Consider the following 1,943-nt stretch of genomic DNA (forward strand, 5'->3'; position numbering starts at 1 on the left):
GTACTTCTCCAGGTTTTACCTGAATTACTGTGAGGCACTGAGCTCAGATCATTGATTAAGAGCTCTTACAAAAGTTCTTGATGACTTTCTTTCTAGGTGGCGTTTGATGATCTAGCACTTGTCCAGCTGTATCAGTAGCATTTGCATATTTTCAATGACAGGAAGCAAAATAGATATTATGCAGGGGTGATACTATCATAAAAATAGTGATATGGCACATGTGAGGGATACAGGAAATGATCCACTACATTATAAGTTTTGGTATTGGTCTTTATATTGACAATACTATTGTTACCACAACAACATCTGTCAGAATTCAAGTAAATTTATGGCAGTGCTTCAAAATGGTTACACTTAAAATTGGTCAATTTGTAGTGAATTAACATTTTTTTCTTGTAAGGGGCAAGCCCGCCTACACCCATCAAGGTTGAGGATGTGCCCCTACACCAATGATCTATAAATATACAAGCCCAGAAGTTGCATATAATCAGACAAAGAATATTTAGATACAAAGTCTGTCAATTCCCTTATACTGGAATATAGAGATGACCATTGTGCTGCACAAAAGTCATCCACAACTCGAATGCTGGCCAAGTAAGTGTCAGCCATTATGATTTAAAAATGCCTTGCAGAAACAAATGCATTCTAACATTTAAATGAACAGTAATACTAGTTCTGCCAGAAGATGGAATTTATGCTTTTAAAATTTTGTTTTATCTGTCAAAATATTTACTTTTATTTTCAAGAGATGCACATTTCAGTGCATGTTGAATTTTTTTGTTCGTCCCAATTATTATTATAGGGCTGACAGCAGCATAGAATAAGGTAAAAAATACACGTGCATCAGAAACAACAGGAGCTACATTGGACACCGTTATAGTATAAATCCACATGATATTATCAATTCCAAACAATATAATATACACTGTAACCAGTACAACCACAGCTTTAGCTGCCCTAGTTTCTGCACTGTTTACTTGGTTTTGCACTGGACTTCTAATGCTCTGAACTTGTTTTTTGTGCCTCTGTAGAATTGTGATAATATAACCACTGGCCGATGCCATGAGTCCAACAAATAAAAAGTCACGTAAAGTGTAAGTAGCCCCGTTAGCTACATATGCAAAGCTGTGAGGAAAAATTACAAAACAATATTCCAAGTTAAGTGTATATTTAGGAATGGTTGAGTTCACATCAGAAAATGTATATATTAAGGCTCCAGGAATATCAATTATAGAGTTAATGCTCCAGAGGATTAAGAAGATGACCAAAATGTTTTGGGAAATGTTTTGTTTCAAAGTTATCCACCTGGATGAGTGGGGCAAAAGAACAATGCACTGATAACAGCTCAGAACAGCTGTTATACATATGGACATTGCTCGGAAGACACGATAAACAAATATAATAAATTTGCAGAGATGGTCATTAAATAGTTTCTGTTGGCTTATGGTTGTCATAAGTGGTGGCATAGCTCTTGATATGACAACAATAAGGTTAACAAATGATAGGTTTGTAAGAATAATGTCTGCAGTCATGAGTTTATTGCCAAAAATCCATAGGAGAAAAAATGACATTAGGACAGTGAGGTTTGTTGGAACTCCAAGGATAAGAAGAAAAATGAAGCTTGATGCTTTCAGAATAAGCCTTGTCTCCATTCTTTAATTTTCTTGTAGGAATTATGAATGTTTCCTTCAGTTCTGCAACAAAATATGCAACTTGGTTAGTACATTTTTTATTCCTGTTGAACTTCAAACATCCTTGAATATTTAAAAAAATAGATAATAGGAACTTACACTTTTAACTTTGCAACACAGATAGAGAAAAATCTAATTTTCTTCCTAACAATTATTCTTATTACTGGCCATGTTGTAATGGAAAAGTCCATATTACACACATAAAAAGTATGCGGTTACAAATATATACCAGAAAGCTTTGCTTGATAAAAT

The 1,943-nt window shown here is 34.3% G+C and overlaps 1 protein-coding gene across 1 annotated transcript; it reads right to left on the bottom strand.

Annotated features, from left to right (window-relative positions):
* Positions 1–713: 713 nt before the first annotated feature.
* Positions 714–1,652, bottom strand: LOC122806033 (olfactory receptor class A-like protein 1). The gene has a single exon (XM_044076273.1). It carries the CDS (start codon positions 1,650–1,652, stop codon positions 714–716), a length of 939 nt encoding a protein of 312 aa, XP_043932208.1.
* Positions 1,653–1,943: the final 291 nt, after the last annotated feature.

Source organism: Protopterus annectens, chromosome 7.part0 (assembly GCF_019279795.1).
Source record: "Protopterus annectens isolate FY-2018-M chromosome 7.part0, PAN1.0, whole genome shotgun sequence".
Classification (NCBI taxonomy): Eukaryota; Metazoa; Chordata; order Ceratodontiformes; family Protopteridae; genus Protopterus; species Protopterus annectens.

What these genes read in the sequence shown, in the direction of transcription:
- LOC122806033 (XM_044076273.1), bottom strand. Translation starts at nt 1,652, where the DNA reads ATGGAGACAAGGCTTATTCTGAAAGCATCAAGCTTCATTTTTCTTCTT.